The sequence below is a fragment of the Lepidothrix coronata genome, unplaced genomic scaffold (assembly GCF_001604755.1).
Source record: "Lepidothrix coronata isolate B3197 unplaced genomic scaffold, Lepidothrix_coronata-1.0 Scaffold290, whole genome shotgun sequence".
Taxonomy (NCBI): Eukaryota; Metazoa; Chordata; class Aves; order Passeriformes; family Pipridae; genus Lepidothrix; species Lepidothrix coronata.
In genome coordinates, this window is record NW_016690470.1 from 653208 (window position 1) to 668480 (window position 15273).

At 54.9% G+C, this 15273-nt stretch overlaps 1 protein-coding gene across 14 annotated transcripts in view; it reads right to left on the reverse strand.

The window, feature by feature from the left end:
* The window catches only part of TCF3 (transcription factor 3), a 78785-nt gene extending 63822 nt beyond the window's left edge, over positions 1-14963 (reverse strand). For all 14 annotated transcript variants that reach the window (XR_001878378.1, XM_017837011.1, XM_017837009.1 and 11 more), the window contains exons 1-3: positions 14898-14963; positions 12675-12776; positions 5337-5409 (exon numbers count right to left, since the gene is read on the reverse strand). Coding sequence is in view for 13 of the 14 variants with exons in the window: in XM_017837011.1 (XP_017692500.1) it covers positions 5337-5409; positions 12675-12749 (148 nt within the window). In the remaining variant the exon portion in view is untranslated. The remainder of the gene's footprint in view (positions 1-5336; positions 5410-12674; positions 12777-14897) is intronic.
* Between the last annotated feature and the right edge of the window lie 310 nt (positions 14964-15273).

Consider the following 15273-nt stretch of genomic DNA (forward strand, 5'->3'; position numbering starts at 1 on the left):
CCACCCTCACAGCCAAGAATTCCTTCCCAATATCCCACCTAACCCTGCCCTCCTTCAGCTTAAAGCCATTCCCCTTGTCCTGTCCCTCCAGGCCCTTGTCCCCAGTCCCTCTCCAGCTCTCCTGGAGCCCCTTCAGGCACTGGAAGAGGCTCTCAGGCCTCTCTGGATCCTTCTCTACTCCTGCCTGAACAGCCCCAGCTCTCCTTTGATTTCCTTTGATAATGGCTAAACAGCAACATTTACTTTGAAACAAATGGTCACACCAACGGGCTGGCAGGTGAATTTTCCTGCTTTGCCCTTTTTGTTGTGGTGGCTTTGTGTTTGGTGACAGTTTGAGGGTCACACACCCCACAAACACACAGCCCGGAGCCTGGACTTTCATGGCAAGTGCCAGTTCAAAACACCAAGTCCCATATTGCACACCTCACGTCTGCCTTTCATCATCCATCAAAATAGCAAGTGGAGCCCAGCACTCCCACTTCAGCATAAGCAAAACATGTGGGAACTCGAGGCAGTTTGTAGGAAAACGTGATACAGCCTTTCTAATAAAAGCTCCCGCTTTCCTCGCTATGGAAAACAGTTGCAAATGGGTTTCTGCAGCCTGAGACTCGACAGCAGGGCAACAGGGACGCTGGGCTTGGCTCTTCCCAGCCTCAGCTTCCATGGTTTCACTGCCAACCCCCCCAGCCCCAGGAGCAGAGTGGAGCCCAGCACCATCCTGCTCCCACCAGGGCACCAGATCGGGGCTTCCTGACACAGGGCTGCCTGCACACAGCAACTAATTAAACCTTCAAACGGCTCCCCCACAGCACCAATTAAAGAGACAACCCCAGCTTTCATAGAATTTATGACTTTCAGTGCTGTTGCCACAGGTATCCAAGTTCGAGCATTGTTTAAAGCGGGTTTCAAAGGGGATCCGGACTCGCCTCCCTCCGGGGAGAATCCATTTGCTTTGTTCACTAGACTATAACTTAAAATTTGTTACATGCACCAGCTTGTAACTCTTTGAAAAACTCCCTGCTCAGCCAGCTTCAAATGTACCTGATGAACTTCCCCCGATCAAAGCAATTCCCCCACGAGGAGCCTCAGCTCACGAGCGAGAAAGGACACAACAAATTTTGGGGGTGGGAATCACGGCACAGGCCAGGAGGGGACTCCCCCCCCCAAATCCACCGGAGAGCCCAAGCCAAGGAGCTCACTTCGGCACAAAGCAAGAAGAAAAAGGCACTTAATGGTGAATTAGCTTGCTTAAAAGGCAAAAACCCAAAAAAACCCCTATTTTTTAGCAGAGGTTTTATCCGTTGCCTGTGAGCAGAAGACCCCTGGGCTCCTCTTCCAACAGGACCCAATCCTGGCACCCCACACCAGGGATGTGGAGTGAGATGGTTGAACGCTCTCCACATTACCCACAGGTGGAAGTGCTGCTCCAGATGTGTTACCTCGCTCAACCACGTGCCTTGGGTTCATCCCCCTGCCCTGCAGAGCCCAAACTCCTCTGCTGAGGCAAAGGCTCAGCCTGCACGAAAGCTCAGCAGCCACAAGGCCCCAGCCCCAGCACAGCCCGACCTCGCTGCCTCCTGGTGCTGCTGCTGTCCCAACATCCCTTAAAATGGTCCCTTCCAGGTGAAATCCGGCCCCAGCAGCTCCCTGCCCGAGGCAGGTTTAAGGAAGCACTGCCAGGGAGCTGGGTGCTGCTCAGGTCAGTCATTTATGACCCGGGACACCGTGGAGGACACGGCTCACAAATGTTTTTGCCGCTGCAAACAGCAAAGAGCTCGGGGAGGGGCCGGCGGAACCGCTGCCTTGGAGGGCAGGACGGGCACGACGGGCACGACGGGCTGGGTGTCCCGGCTAAAATAAAACCCCGACGCCCCACGGCCCGGGCTGGAAAACACTGGTTTGCAGCTCCAGGCCCCGGGAGGACCAACTTCCCGCGGTGACCTATATGTGCTATAAATGCCGCAGACACGGGCCGGGTGACGTCAGCTCCAAACTCGTGGCAATTGTTGGGTTTCTCCTTGCCAAGAAAAGGCAGAGCGGAGGTGCTGAATTGTCCGGGCGGCGGGGGAGCGAAAGCAGTTCCTCCCCGGAGCATTTGAGGACAGAAATGAGGGAAACAGTGGCAGGAGCTTAAAACAAAAGCACGGGAGGCGAATAGGAAGAGCGAAGGGATCTCGAAGCTGGAGGGTTTGGGTTAACACTTTGGATTTTTCTGGCCCGGGAGAGGGAAACAGGTTCCCCTTGGCAAAGGGGCCACTGGCAGCTTGGGCAGGGCAGTCACCGGAATCATGGAATTGCTAATCAGAACCATGGAAAAGACTCGTGGGATCATAATGTCCAACCCCACCACGGTCACCACTCAACCGTGTCCCCGAGTGCCACATCCACGTGTTGTTTGAACACCTCCAGGGATGGTGACTCCACCACTGCCCTGGACAGCCCAATGGTCAACAAGCCTTCTGGTAAAGAAGTTTTGGATTTGAAAAGGATTTGAATTTGGGGTGATTTTACAGCTGGGATTCTCCTGTAGCTCTGTTTCAAATGCCTGTGCTCCCTTATTTGCCAGTCGCACTTTGGAAGCAAGAACCTCGTCTTGGCAAGTGGGGCATTTTGGATGGGAGTGATCAGTCAGTGCAGTGCCTTGCTCTCTTCATTCCTCACTTCCCCTGGGAAGGAAAGAGCCTTGAGGTAACAGCTCCTCTGGAGAGGAAAAATATTAAAAGCTACACGCTGCTCCAGGATTTCCAGGAGAAGGAGAGAGATGGAAAGTGGGAGCCATGAATTCCCATGTCCAGCCCAAATGCCATCAACCCAATGATGGGATCCCATCCTGTGTGGACAGAGGGATGAAACACCAATTTTTCTGGCACATAGGACAACTTCAGTTTATTATCTTGGGCCTAATACAATGAGCCCAGATGATGAGATCCTGGCTCTGTGAGCACTGAGCTCAGATTTACACAAATCAGTGTTTGCTTCTCCTTTCTGGGCAGAGGTGGCTGTGGAGGGCAAATGCTGCTCTGCCTTCGTTGGTGCTACAGGCCCTGACTGAGCAGGAGTGCTGGAAACACAAGGCACAATAAAGATGAAGCCTTGGCCTTCCTGCACGGCAAGACTCAGGGAGCTAATCTCCAGGTCCAGATTATGGCTTGGCTGTGAGACCCTCTGCTCCCTCAGCAAGCCCAGGTCCCCAAATCCAAGGACCATCTGCTTTTCACCCTTGACCACATCAGGGTTAGTGAAGATTCGACTTCAAATCAAATTTTGAGCTGGATGGCTGGGGATGTTTCTGGGGATGAACCACCTTTGGGGATGATCAGGGCCAGGTTGGACTGGGCTTAGAGCAACCTGGGCTAGTGGAAGGCATGGCAGGGGCTGGAACTCCATGATTTTAAGATTCTAACTAGCACCTGATTGCTCCTTGCTGACTATTAGTGAATAAAGGTAGAACATCCACAAACTATGAAAACAACCACTTGCCACTATCTAGGACCTTGTTTAGACCCTTTGGATCCTTCTAACAGGCAGAGCACACCCCTGGTTGCCAGGGAAGGCCTAAATCAAACCATTACAGCATGGAACATCTCACTGATGTCTTCCTGCAGTCATTCACCCCACCAGCAAAAAGCCAAAGATTCAGGAACAGGGAGAAGCCCCAAAGCCAACACGCAAACGAAACGTGTCCCCCGCCCTGAGGTGAGGCCAAGGGTGGCTGCCCCAGGGATAAGTCAGCTGCTGGAGCAAAACCTTTCCCTGAGCTGAATTCCCAACCCAGGATGCTCACGGCAGGACGAGGGAGCCTCGGCGGAGCCCACGCCTGGGACAGCAGGGATTGTGCAACGTCCTCCAGCCCAGTTGTATAACACCAGTGCTCTGCTTTCAGGACTTCTCCCAGGCAGCCCCGGAGAGCAGCAGCCCAGAGGAAGGGTGGTGTCAACGTTACCTTTCACTCACCCCAAAGAAAAGAGGGGGGGGGTGGGTCAGAGATTTGGTGCCGTTCCGGCGGCTGCCGAGCCAAGCAGGGGGGGTCCGGCTGTGCCTCTGCTCCTGGCCAGCACCACAGGCCCGGCAGCCGGGCCAGGCTCCGAGCAGGAAACACATGAATGCCATTGCTCCTCTCCCCCAGCGTGGAGCACGTCTTTTGTGGGATCGTTTTAACAGCAGAAGTCGCGCAAGGAACACTCACTGGAGAGATCGGCTTCCATCTGGGTCAACCCCGGAGTTTTCCCCCCTCCAATTTCCTCCAGCCCACTCAACAGCTTCCCTCCCTGGAAAAGTGTTTGCTCGAAACCATCTTGACGTGCAGCTGAACAGCTCAATCCCAAGGCAGCACATTTCCCTGGTCAAAGAGGGCACGAGAGCAGGGCAGGGCAGGGCAGAACCCCCATCCTGCTGCTGCAGATTCCCCAGTGCCCCACAACACTGATGCTGGGGCACCAAAGGTGCTCCCCAGAAATCTCCAGGATGGCACAGCATGGCTGTTCCACGTGGCCAGGGGTTTCCCTGGACAGCTGGAGTCAGCCCATGGTAGAGAAGGCTGAGTTTTAACCATCCACAAGGCGTTCAGCAAGAAGGGCAAACGAAGGAACTTCCCATGTGTCAGGGGCCGTGTGAGCCCCGCACAGAACAGCCTCCTCAGGCATCAAAAATCCAGCACAGCACTGCCCAGGAATTCTCCACTTCAGCCTCAAACCCACGAGCAGCACATTTCCCATCGGACATCTGAAGCCACACACCCTGCAGAGTCCCCCATCACACCCAGATCACCAGCCCCCTCCTCCCCAGAGCTGCCCTGTTCCCAGAGCCCTTGGATGTTGGCATCCCTGGCCCCCTCTTGGCACCCTGGAAGCATCCAGCCAGGAGGGCTTCACAAGATCCCTTTGGGAATGCTGAGGTCCCACCCAGGGAGCCTCTGGAGGGACTGCAAGGAGCAGACACCCAAACTGCAGCCGAGCCCCAGGAATGAACCACCACCACTACCACCACGTCTTCAAAAAGGAACAGCAAAAGTCTTCCAGGGCAGTGCAGACATGTCTAAGCAGCTTAGAGAACAGCCCTGATTGTCTGCACCCAGGATCCTGGAGCGGTGGGACAACAATCTCCAGCTCAGGCAGCAACTTCTTAACAGGAGCCAGATCAGCAAGAGCAGCTTTGCCCACCCGGAGACACACGGAGCAACAAGAAAATCATCCAGAGAAACAGCAGCAGATCCATCACCAGAAAAACACATAACAGAACTACACCAACCCCTCCTTTGGTGTCTCTGGAACCAAACACAAATTTATTGTGAGAATCATTATGGTATTAGGGAAAAAAAAAAAGTAAGATGACAGTACCTGATCCTCCAAACTGAGTGCTCGCTAGGGTCGTGGGTCTGTTTTTTCCATTAGCCACTGGCAGGGGAAACATCTAGAAAAACAAGAAGATGAGAGAAGGGAAGAGAAAGAGATTTCAGTCTGTTAGTTTTACTGTGCTGCTGCAAAGGGGTCAGACTGGGGGAGGAAAGGGGGAAGAGGAGCACTTTATTGATGCAAAAAACTTCCCTCTCCTTGTGTCCCTGCTCCATGGATCAGCTGCAGGAGGGGCAGGGGAGCAGCTCTGCACTAACACACACAACCTGACACAGGGATGGGGTCACAAAACCAAGTCAGGCAGAGTTCAAGAAGCGTTTGGACAGTGCTCCCAGGCACAGGGTGTGACTCCTGGGGATGGTCCTGCGCAGGGACAGCAGCTGGACTCGCTGATCCTTGTGGGTCCCTTCCAACTCAGCACACCCTGTGATTCTGTGATGCTCCTGTGTCCACAGCGTGCCTGGTTCCTTGGGTGCAACCAAAACCCAGCCCAGGAGCATCAGTGCTGTGGTCAAACCCAGCAGGTTCTTCCCTAACTCGCTCACCAGGGCCCTCCCTGCAGGTGCCCACGGGGCCGACCCCATTCGTAGAAACCCAGCGGAAAAACGCCCCTGCAGCACCCTGAAAAGCTCATTTCACCCCTCCCCATCCCAGCTCCCACAGCACTCCGGGTCTCATCCTGTCTCCCTGGACACACACAGTGCCTGGGCAGGACGTGGGCTGCCCGTGGGTCTGGCTGGCACAGGCAGAGATGACTCAGCCCCAGGATCCGGCGGTGCCCGAGCTCGGCGCCAGCCCCGCGGGATGAGCCCTCCAGCCTCCCAGGGCAGCTCCCACCCCGCTGCTCCAGGGGCTCCAGCAGCCCCAGGACCCAACACGGCCCCGGGGGCTGGGGGGAGAAGCTACTCCAAGTGCAAAGGTTTCAAAAATGAACCTATTTCACGGTATTAGTCGCTCTGGGGACTTGTTTGCTCTATTGCTGCAGCTTCAGTATCACAACTGAGCTTCCTCCTGCCAGGAGCTTCCTCAAAAACACTGCACACCTCGTCACCTAACCTGTATAAATATTTTTAATAAAAGTTGGGAGAGTTTCAGAAGCTGCTATTTAATAATTTACATGCACCTGCGTGCAGCAGAAAAGAAAACTAATTCTCCTCCACACAAATGGAGCTCCAGCCAATAAAACAACTGGTGGGAAAACGTTTAGTGAATTAACATTTTAATATCCTTTTTCTACTCAAGATACTTTCACCACCAAGTCATTTGAATTTTTATTATTTTTAGCTTTGTAATGTCTGAGTAACTCAAAAGTTTAATGCTTTGAAGATTAAACAATGTAATGGCACAAGAGCCTACAGAAATGCAGCGTTTCATGCCCTGACATAGCTGATGTCTGGCTGTGGTCAGAAACATTCCTTTGTGCAGAGCAGTCTGCCCAGCTTTGTTTTCACAAATGCTGGGGAGAGAAAAAAAAAAAAAAAACAACAAAAAAAAACAAAACCAACAAAATACAGTTAAATGTGGTAGAGATGCAAAGAGAGCAGTTAAGGAACCAACTGCCATTCATAAAGAGCACAAATTTGGGATCATATATATGCATGCACGGGGTGTAGATGTTCTATATATGGATTTAAACAAAGGTGTAAACAGTGTTTAAGCATCCTGGCACTGCTGCCAGCACCTGCCCACACTGGGCTGCCCAGGGACCCCCACCATGGAGGTGCCCCACGAGGGGAGCCCCTGCTGCCCACCCCAGGGGCTCCAGAGGTATTTGGGGTGGCCCGGCAGCCCCACCATCAGATGACACTTGTTTCCTCAGGAAGTTGGGCTAGAAAATAAAAACAAACCCTGCCACACCGAAGGTTGCAGCCAACCTTCCTCCCTGCACTGCTGCAGGGCTTCCCTTGCAGGGCAGGGGGTGGTTTCTGCAAAGACCTCCACAACTACTGCAAATGGAATTTATGGGGCCGGTCCCACCCGGGCTGTGCTCACTCAAGGTAGGGAAGAGGATTAAGTGGTTAGGAACCCCCTTTCCAAGGGGCAGGCCTGCATGTGCAAGCACGGGGGGAAGGGATGCACGATGAACCCGGGCACCCAAAAAAAGAAATAATAAAAAAAACCTCCAACAAATGAAACCCCAAGGCACTGCTGGCTCGTTTCCATGAGCATTTCTGCTCAGCACTTGCTGAGGTTGAAAAACCCCACGTTCGAGCACCAAACAGGAGTGGAGAAAATGAACAGCCTTGTTCCACTGTGCACCCAGAGCCTTCTGCTTCTGCAGAACAGAAGGTGGGTCCCCCCCACCCCTGGTGATCCCCAGCACACCCAGCATCCCTAAAACACCCCCACACCCCGGGGATGCCCTCCCCTCCTCTGCCTGCTTTCAGAGGTGTTTTGAGGCTGATGCAACACCTTCCTGCTCTCCTTCCCCAGGGGATTTAGGAGTCACAGACCCCTTCCCACACCAGGGCACGTGGGGATGCCGAAGAACAGAATCCTGGAATGTCCCGAGTCGGGAGGGACCCACAGGGATCATCCAGTCCAACCCCTGGCCCTGCACAGACACCCCAACAATCCCACCCTGTCCCTCAGAGCGTTGTCCAAACGCTCCTGGAGCTCTGGCAGCCTTGGGGCCATGCCCACTGCCCTGGGGAGCCTGGGCAGTGCCCCAGCACCCTGTGGGGGAAGAACCTTTCCCTGAGATCCATCCCAACCCCCCTGGCACAGCTCCAGCCGTTCAAGCAGGGTGATGGGGAGGGGGGAATCCCGGGTTACCCCTCCACACTCATCACTTGGCAGCCCCAGGAAGTGTTTGGGTTTTTTTTTTTTCTTGCTCCCAGCCTCTTTTTCCACTGGGGTGTGGGCTGCAGCCCCGAGGAGCCGGCACAAGGCACAAGTCATACGTGAAGTGCCGCCTGCCCTCGCTGGCGTGTGTCGCTCACAGGCAAAGTTCATCCACCCACTGCAAATTTCCTTTCTGCTTTTAAAATGCTGCTTTAAAAATAAACTGGGGGGGGCAGGGAGGAGATGAACCGGAGCTGGCACCTACGGAGGGACCCAGGCATTGAGGAGGGACCCAGACACGAGCTCTCAAGGGTTGTAATTGGGTCATTACTTGGCCTTTGTTAGATTTGAATAAATGTAGATTGAAACGGTTATGTAAAATCCCCCATCTTAAGTCGCTGTCTTTGGTTTCTCGAGTCCTACCTCCAGCCTCCCTGAGAGCTGACAACTTCTGCACACCCTTGTAGCTCCATTTCCACCCCTCCCAAAGAATTTATTCTCCATCCACTTCTCCCAGGGCAAATCCAGCACATGGGAGGATCCAAACACCCGCACCCTCCCCCGGGGAGGTTACAGCCAAGACACCCCAAACTCTCATAGGCAAGAAAGAGAATTTGCCAGACACAAGGAACATCAAGCAGCATTTCATATATTGTGCACTTCTACCAGCGCATCACTTTTCGAACTAGATCAGTTTTCATTTTCTCCCCTCTCCCACCTTTTGAACTCCAGGCTGACCCAACCTCAAGCCTGAACTCCAAACCTGAAATCTATTTTGCAGCGTGGAAAGTATCCAGCTGTTAATCTGGGGAGAAGAGGGAATTCGGCTCAAAACCCACTGCCAGCAGGACATTCTATATGTGTTCACCTAAGACAGACCTTCCTGACTGTGGCCCCAAACGCCCACTGCGGCCTGAAGTCAAACTTCACAACTGCTCCGCTCCGGACAAAAGTGAGAGGTTTATCATGGAAGGGCAGGCATCGGGCCTTGGCTGGAGCAGGGCACAGCTTCAGCATCCTCCAGCAGGGCAGGAGGAGCTGCTTGAGCCCTGCTTGCTGCCAACAGCCAGGCATTCCACCCCCGCTTCCACGGCTGGAGCAGCCACGGGGCCGGAGCGCGGCGGGAGCGCGGGGAAACGAGCCGGCAGGTCCTGTGCGACTGCTCAGGCCCCTGCCCACCCTGCACCGTCTCATCGAGCCAGAAACCCCCTCTGACAGCAGCCTCCCCGCAGCATATGGTTAATACTCTGCTAATAATCATGGCTGTTAACAGCATCTCGCTCCTGCCAGAGCCCCCGGCTGGCACCGAGCCGCTGCCGCTCTCCGGCTCCGCAGGCGCTCGGCGGCACGGACGGACCCTCCCGGGGCTGCTCTGCTCCAGCTCGGCCGTGCCCAGGGGTGCCCCTGCCCTTGGAGCATCCCAGCCCAGCCAGGATACCTGCCCACACCTTCCCACAACACACCAACAGCGGAACAGATGGCCTGAGATAACCAATAACCACGAGTCATACAACAGCAGAATGTCCCGAGTTGGAAGGGACCCGCAAGGATCATCCAGCCTAACTCTGGGCCCTGCACAGACACCCCAACAATCCCACCCTGTCCCTCAGAGTGTTGTCCTTGAGCTCTGGCAGCCTTGGGGCCGTGCCCACTGCCCTGGGGAGCCTGGGCAGTGCCCCAGCACCCTCTGGGGGAAGAACCATTCCTTAATATCCAAGTCCTTGTGGTCCATCATCTCCCAGGAGCACAGGCCAAGGGCAGCTCCTGCTGCACGAAGCCTGCACCTGCCAGACTGACCTGGCAGCCCCAAAGCCCAGCCTAACCAGTGGGTTGAGCTGCCCACTCGGGTGGATGTGCAGGATGTGCAGGATGTGCAGGATGCTTTCTGGAAAGCTCCTCTCCAGATTTGCCAGCCCGTCCTGGCCGGCTGCCAGGGAGCAGCGGTGAAGGCAAGCTTACAAATTACCTGCACTTTGGGGCAATCATAAAAGGCAATTTGTTCAAGGGTAGAGGTAAGTGTGCTGCCATGCACACCCCAAAGCAGCCATGAGGCTGCATTGCTGGGCCTTTGGTTCCAGCTCACATAGAGAATCCCTTGATTTTTGCCTTATTGGGAAACTGTGTTGGCCCAAAGCTTTGGGGGAGCTCAGGATCTATGCAATGGCATTATTTATGGACAGGACTGTAAGCCCCAATTTATAGCATCTCACACAACCCTGCCATTTAATGGAACTCAGGCCAGGCTGTGCAAACCCATTATGGCCAAATCTTAAAATTCCCACAGCAAAACACTGCTCAGGGCTGGACCACAGGCTACTGGGGCTGAGCACATCTTCCCTAGAAAAAAGCAATCCAAATGCTGATCTGAAGCAAATGCTTCCAGCTGCTCTGAATATCTCTAGATTTCCCTCCCATCTCCTCTCCTGGAGAGGATTGCAGAACTGATGCTCCACTCCTGTTTATTCAAATTAAAATACATTTGGAAGAGGGAGCTTTGTGGACAAAAATTCTGCATCCCAAGGACACAGAGAGAGCAAATCATGGAGGAGCCTCTTTGATGGACCCACCACGTACAGTCTAGGAAGCTTTTCCATTTCAGCTACTCATCCTGGAGGAGAGATGTTAATGTTCCCTTTATGCAAACTCAGGAGAAGGGTGTGTGGAGATGAGGGTTTGTGAAACAGAGCTGGCTCTGGTCCAGGCTGCGCCGGAGCCCATCGGCCGACTGATCCTGGAGGGAATGTCTCCGAATCATTTGCTGGCAAATGACATTTGCAGGCCCTGCTGCTGCAAGAGCAGCCACCCCCAGTGCTGCTGCACGAGCCTTTACACCCACACAGGACCAGTCCTGGTCCTTCCCAGGTTTACACCAGTGTAAAAGCACCGAATCTGAACCCAAATTTGGTGTGGATTCATCTTCAAGGACAGGAACACTCGTGTACAGAGGGAACAGGTCAGGGCCCCTCCAGGGAATACAGATCTGAGCATGCAAATGAGGATGGTTCGTTAGGTTTGAAAAGGTCTTGGGGTTTTTTTTCAAGCTCTGAATGGTGAGTGGGATTGGATTTTTTTCCAAGGGGGAGAAAAAACAAACTGGGAGCTGCTGCAGCCCCGGCCAAGGAGCAGATTCTGGGTTACTGACCCTAAGTGCAGTTCAAAACTCCCAGTGCAGGAGATGGAAGGCCCCAGGGCTCCTGCCAACCTCCAGGACCTCTGAGAGGGACAAATAACCACACTGCTGCTCCCCAGCAAGCCCTGACCTGACTCCTGGTTTTACAGGGACACTGTCACTGCAGCCCCTGCACCCACTGTAAAACATCCTACTGCAAAAGTCCATCACTGGCAAATTCACAGAACCAGCCTCCCAACAGAAGGATGAAACTGGGAGAACTGGGCCTCTCCTGCAGGACAATTGCTCTTGTGAGGGCTGAGAGACCCCCCCACCAGCACAAACAGGTACAAACCCCAGCTGTACAGAAAGGTTTATGTCCCACTGCTGAACCTCAGGGCACGGATGCAGAAAAGCAGATGAGCCTCAGCACATCCACAGGTGTCACAGGTACCAGGCCTGCAGGTGACCTTAGCTCTGCCACCACTTTCAGTCCCTTCTCCAAGGGGCAGGACATCCAGCCCAGCAGGGCCGTGGGCTGGGTGACCCAGGCCAGCCCAGAGCCACAGCGGTGACACCCCTGGCTATTCCCCCTCCTGGGGCTGTTGTTTCTATCTCTGCAGCACGTTTGCTTATCTAAACAGCAAGGCACACGCTCCGAGTGCCATGAGGGTGCAGCACACAACAGAGGAACCCAACAGACAGTTGTTTGCTTTTGACCACGAGTCACCTGCCAAGGAGAGGCAGCACCGCTGGCAGCGCGACACGGGACGTGCCAGGGACCGACCCCCCTCTGCCCTGACTAAAGGGACTTCTCCTCCCTCTGAGCTGTGCACACCCTTGGGGGGAACTCTTTAGGTCCTGTTGCTTTGAAAATAAACAGCTCCTAAAGGCAGCTCAAGGTTTCCAGGATACAGAGGAGCAGAGCATGGGGAACACAAGTGTCCAACTCCTGCAAAAATAACGCGCCGGAGAGCTTGGACACGTTTCAAACTGTGACAAAATAACCTGTGGGAGCAAAAGTTTAATAGTCTGGATCTGGGGAGAGGAAAAAAGCTTGATTAATCAGCTACTGAAGTTACATCTCTGCGTGGCTGCAGAAACAGTCACCCAGTGAGCATTTAAACAGAGAACACACAACTCCGTTAATTCCCCCAAAATTTCCCATCCAGAAGAAAAAAAAAAAAACCCTCTCTGCGCTCCCTGCAAGGAAACAACACACGTTCGAGGGGGAGAGGGGGGAGAGAGGAGGGGCAGAGGCTTTGCTTTAACTTGAAAATAAACAAGTTGCAGCACATGTGCACGCACACAAACACGGCACATCTGAAACCCATCATGTCCAATTTACAGGCTCCCATTTCCTCCCCCGTGCAGCTCCCAGCCCCGGCAGAGCCCCGGGCCTGCCGAGCCCCCCGGCCGCGCTCGCTCACCATACTGAAGTCCAGCAGGTCACTGAGCTCTTTGTCTGTCCCAACTGCAGCCATTCTCTGCTGCTGCTGATTCATATTCCCACAGACTCAACAGTGGCAGTCCTGGAGAAGGCGAGGGGGAGGGGAGGGAGAGATTTTAATGACTAGAGCAAACTACCCACCCCATTGATGAATATTTTAAAAAGACAGAGCGAGGGGGGGGCGAGAAAAGAAGAGCCCTCAGCGTGTCCCCGGCGTCCAACTCTCCTCGGAGAGCACAGTCGGAGTCCTCACACAGCACCCAGCGGCAGGAACAAGCGCTCTATTGACCAGACACACTTGTATGTTAGTTTTTTGCTGCCAATTCCACTAGTTCGGGCCAATTCTGTTCCTGGCGTGTGGCGAATGAAGGGGGGGGGGGGGGAAAAAAAAAAGGGAAAAAAAAAAAAAAAAAAAAAAAGAGTCAACTCATTTATCAAAGGGTTCAGGCAAGTTATCACTCAGGCGCTTGTCTGGCTCGGCTCGCCCCCTCGCCTTCCCCCACGCTCGCTCCCCGCAGGAGGCTCTCTTGTCCTTGCCGAGTTTTGTTTAAAAAAAAAAAAAAAAAAAAAAAAAAGGGGGAAAAAAAAAAAAAAAAGGGAAAAAAAAAAAAAAAAAAAAAAAAAAAGTCTGATGTTACAGCTCTTTCCTCCGGGTCGCCGAGCACCTGCAGCTGCTTTTTCAGGGACCGTGTTTGGGGATGCCCAGCCAGGCTCTGCGCTCAGTGAGAACTGAACCCTCTCCGCTCCCAAAAGGGACTGGAAACAAAAAAAAAAAAAATTTTTTTGTTTTCGGAGTGTTTTTGCAAAAATAAAGCCCTCCAGGCAACCTTGCGAGATAGGTAAATATTATTCTTCCTAATTTTACAGATTATTTTTTTTTTTTTCAAAAGGGAGATTGATCTTTTTGGCCAGCTCGCTGTAATAGAAAAATATTTCTTTGGGAGGGAGGAAGAGAGGCCTGGGATGAGATAAAAGATTCCCTTTTTTTTTTTTTTTGGGCCTTTTTTTTTTTTTTAAGAACTCATTCATGGTTACAAAGGGCAGCTGGCCAATAAATTTAACTCATTAATCATAAGGTAAAAAAACAAAACAAAACAAAACAAAAAACTCTATGTGATCCAAAGCATTTGTAGGCTCAGCCACTACATTTCAACGAAGTTTTATAAAAAACACTGAAATCAGCCCAGCATGTGAAAACCCTTCACCACTATAAAAAAACATCCAGGGGATTTCTTTTTTTTTTCCCTTTTTATGTTCTTTGCAAAGCCCTTTTTTTTAAAGTGTCATCAGTGCAGCAGGTCAGTGTTTTTAAAGCCACTTTCCCAACCTCATGCCTCGGTGCCTTGAGAGGGGCCAGGGGGAGATGAGACCCCGGAGAATCCGGGTAAGGGAGTGGGGGCATCACTTTGCAGCCCCCCTCAAAGCACCCGGGGACAACTTGAACAATACCCAAAGTCAGGCCGGGGAGTTTGTTTTAATTTATTCCCCACGCACACTTTCTAACCCCAGACCAGCCCCGGGGGTTCGGGGCCGGGACCCGCCGCAGATGCCCCCGCGGTCCCTCCCCAGCCCGGACAAAGGCTCGGCTGCCCCGGGACAGGCGCGGGCCGGGCCGGGGGTCCCGCGGTGGGTGAAGTTGGTCAGGGCCCCCCCACCCGCCCCCCCGTGCCGCGGGCAGGGAGCGGAGGAAGCAGGAGGGCGCAGCGGCCCCCACGAGCCCCCTCCCAGCCCCAAGGAGCCCGAAGCGGCCGCCCCCGCCGTGGGTCCTGCGGCTCGTGCAGCCCCCCGAGCCGGGCAGGGGCACGGGGACCCCCGGGGCCGAGGGGGCTGCTGCGGGCTGAAGTTCGCGGCAGGACCGCGGACCGGCCCCCGCCCCCCCGCCCGGCGGGGACCCGCGGACCCCCTTCCAGCCGCCCCGCACGGCCCCATCCGGCCCCGCCGCTGCCGCCCCCCCTTCCCCCGGCCCCGGCAAACTTTGCCGAGGGGACAATAGCGCCGAGCCCGTCCCGTCCCGCTCCGCACGGACCCAGCGGGGCAGGGAGGGGGCGGCAGCGCCGGGACCCCCAGCGCCGGCAGCGCCGGGACGCGCGCTCCGCGCAGCGCCGGGGGGGCGGCGCGGCCGGCTCCGGTTACTATTTTATTATTCTATATAAATACACATTTTTTTTATGTCCGAGTTTTTTTTTTTGGTTTTTTTTTTTACCTGTTCCAGGCCCGGCGCGCCCGGGGGCAGGGGAAGCGCATGAAGGGTCGCGGGGGTCGCGGCGGGGGCGGGGGCGGCCGCGGCGCCCAGGGCCGGGGGGCGGCGGCGGCGGCGCCTATTGTTCTCCGCCGCCGGCGGATACAATGTAGCGAGAAAAGCGGCGCGATCGCCCCGCACCGGGCGGCGCGTGCGCCCCGGGACCGCCCCGCGGCCCCGCCCCGCCAACCGGGCCCTAACGCCGCCGGGGCTGCCGCCGCCGCTCCGCCTCCCGCCGCCGTCCCGCCCGCCCGCCCCGCGGCCCCCGCATGGTCTCCCCCCGCGGCGGCGGCGGCGGCGGCGGCCGCTCCCCCCTCGTCGTCGCCCCCCCGCCCGCCTC